Consider the following 2,396-nt stretch of genomic DNA (forward strand, 5'->3'; position numbering starts at 1 on the left):
AAATCCAATGAACGCAGGACCTAACTAAGGGGTCCTTACTCACTCAGCTCTTGCTGAGCTACGCCTGTTTAGATGGTGGTCATCATGAACACTTTTGTGACTTTTTTTCTCCTCCATATGGTTTTCCTTCTCTCCCAAAGAGAGGGGACCAAATCCCTCTTCTCATGGACATTTTCCTTTTCCTTTCCTCTTCACACTGTTGTCCCCTGTTGCACTGATGGCTTCTTTTGCTCTCCTCATTTGTAGGACCTTTGGATAAAAACATCTGCTAAATCTGGGCTACTCAAATCTTGCCCTGGAGGACCAATGCGTTTAGCTCCTACCCTGATCAAACACCCCCACCTGTGATTTTCTAATAATCCTGAAAACATTGATTAGCATGTTCAGGTGTGTTTGATTAGGGTTAGAGCTAAACTCTGCAGCGCATTGGCACTCATGGGCAAGATTTGAATAGCCATGTGCTAATTGATTAAATGCAAAAAATAAATATATATAATAGTTTACTATCAAAAAATTATAAAAATAAAAAATAAATAAATTTAAAAAAAGCTCACAGGACAAAAACATAAACAGTTATTAACATTTTGATGGTTTTCTTTTGATTAATATGTTCATAATTTCAATGTATGGTTATGATCGTGGCATTTGGCAATTCATTGCATTATCAAAAATAAAACAAATGACACAATTATGCAATCAAATCTTTAACACATTAAATATATTTGAATAATGGGTGAAGAATTTTCTGGACATTTCTTTTGGCCTCTACTGTACAGTGCAGGTGCATGAGAGAGTTCTCACACATTCAGGAGGAGATACGGCTGTTCCACATCTAATATAATAACAGAACATACAGTCACACAACAATATTGTGTTATGCATTTATACTGTACAAACATTATTGAAAATATACTTATATAATTGAAATTATAGCCCTATAAATATGACATATTCTTCATATTTGCATATTATGATAAATATAAGGAAACCAGAGAAATGTACAGGAATCAGGTATAAAGCCAATATAGTCTTAATAAATGAAGAATATTGGTATAATAGCTCGGTGTACAGTGTGTTTTACTGACCGATAGGTGGACTTTATTGTGGCACTTATTGAGTAGTTTTTGAACATTAATGTTTTTTGTAGAAATACTCCATTGCATGCACCGTCATCACCACTATCATGTGTGCAGACATTCAGACAGAGGAACTCCATCTACACATTTTAATTCACATTATTATCATGTAGTGTGTTATATATAAAATATTTAAAAATAAAATAATAATTGTGTAGTTATTTAGCACAGTTAAATTACCCTTATTAACAGCAGCAGGAAGTTCAGCGAGGAGGAAGTGTTTGTGTGTGCGTGTGTGTGTGTGTGTGTGTGTGTGTGTGTGTGTGTGTGTGTGTGTGTGTGTTGTGTTTGTGTTCTGTAGTAACTTCCAGCTCAGAGCACTGAGAGCCTCAATAGAGAGCTGAGCTGATCTCATTCAACATGGACTCATGCCTCATACTTATTCTCATTGTTGGAACAGGTACACTATTTACATGAGTAACTCATGAGTTCTTGTTACATTTATTTTAATTTAGTCATTTGTGTTTCTGTAAAATACTCTATGAAACGTATCTGCAGTATTATTTTGTCAACTTTCTTTCACAAATCAAAACTCTCTTTTATTGTTGACAGGTTTGGTGACTGGAGACAACATTGAGCCAGATAAAGGGGCAGACAAAAACACTAAAGAGACAGAAACTGTCAAGCTGAGCTGCTCATATAGTACAAGTAGTGAATATGTTCGGCTTTACTGGTACAGACAGTCTCCAAACAGAGAACCTCAGTATTTATTACGCAAAGGTGCTCGATCAAATAGTGCTGAACACACTTCTGACCCTCGGTTTCAGTCGACAGCATTGCAAACCTCCACTGAACTCACCATTACTGATGTACGTCTGTCAGATTCAGCTCTCTATTACTGTGCTCTGAGAGTTGAAGCCCAGTGATACAAAACATGAAACATGTCGTACAAAAACCTTTTCTCTTTGAACCGATCTAGTGAAAACCACAATCAAAACCCCAATCTATCCAGCATGAATGTAATAAAATATGTGGTAACACCTGCGTGAGGTTAATTTAGGCCTGTTAAATGAAAAAAGTTAGGGAAACATTAATGCTATATTTAGAGATCATGTTTCATGTGGTTCCTTCTATACACAAATACATTCTGAAAATGATGCCTTAATGTCATCATGCAGTAAAGTAGGGAGCCAGTAGAGGGATGTCAGGTAAGTTGGCCTATCATGTGTTGCAGGGCTGCTGAGATCTCACACTCTTTCAACATTAGGACTGAGGGACAGAGCAGTCAAGGTCAAAGAAAACAGGATTTTTTCAATCAAA

General features: G+C 36.4%; 1 gene segment (V, D, J or C); it reads left to right on the plus strand.

The window, feature by feature from the left end:
* The first annotated feature begins 1,496 nt into the window (after positions 1 to 1,496).
* Positions 1,497 to 2,002, plus strand: LOC137089376 (T cell receptor alpha variable 38-2/delta variable 8-like). The segment is given in 2 exon segments: positions 1,497 to 1,536; positions 1,689 to 2,002. Coding segments are annotated over 2 exon segments (354 nt in total).
* Positions 2,003 to 2,396: the final 394 nt, after the last annotated feature.

This window comes from Pseudorasbora parva, chromosome 9 (genome assembly GCF_024679245.1).
Source record: "Pseudorasbora parva isolate DD20220531a chromosome 9, ASM2467924v1, whole genome shotgun sequence".
Classification (NCBI taxonomy): Eukaryota; Metazoa; Chordata; class Actinopteri; order Cypriniformes; family Gobionidae; genus Pseudorasbora; species Pseudorasbora parva.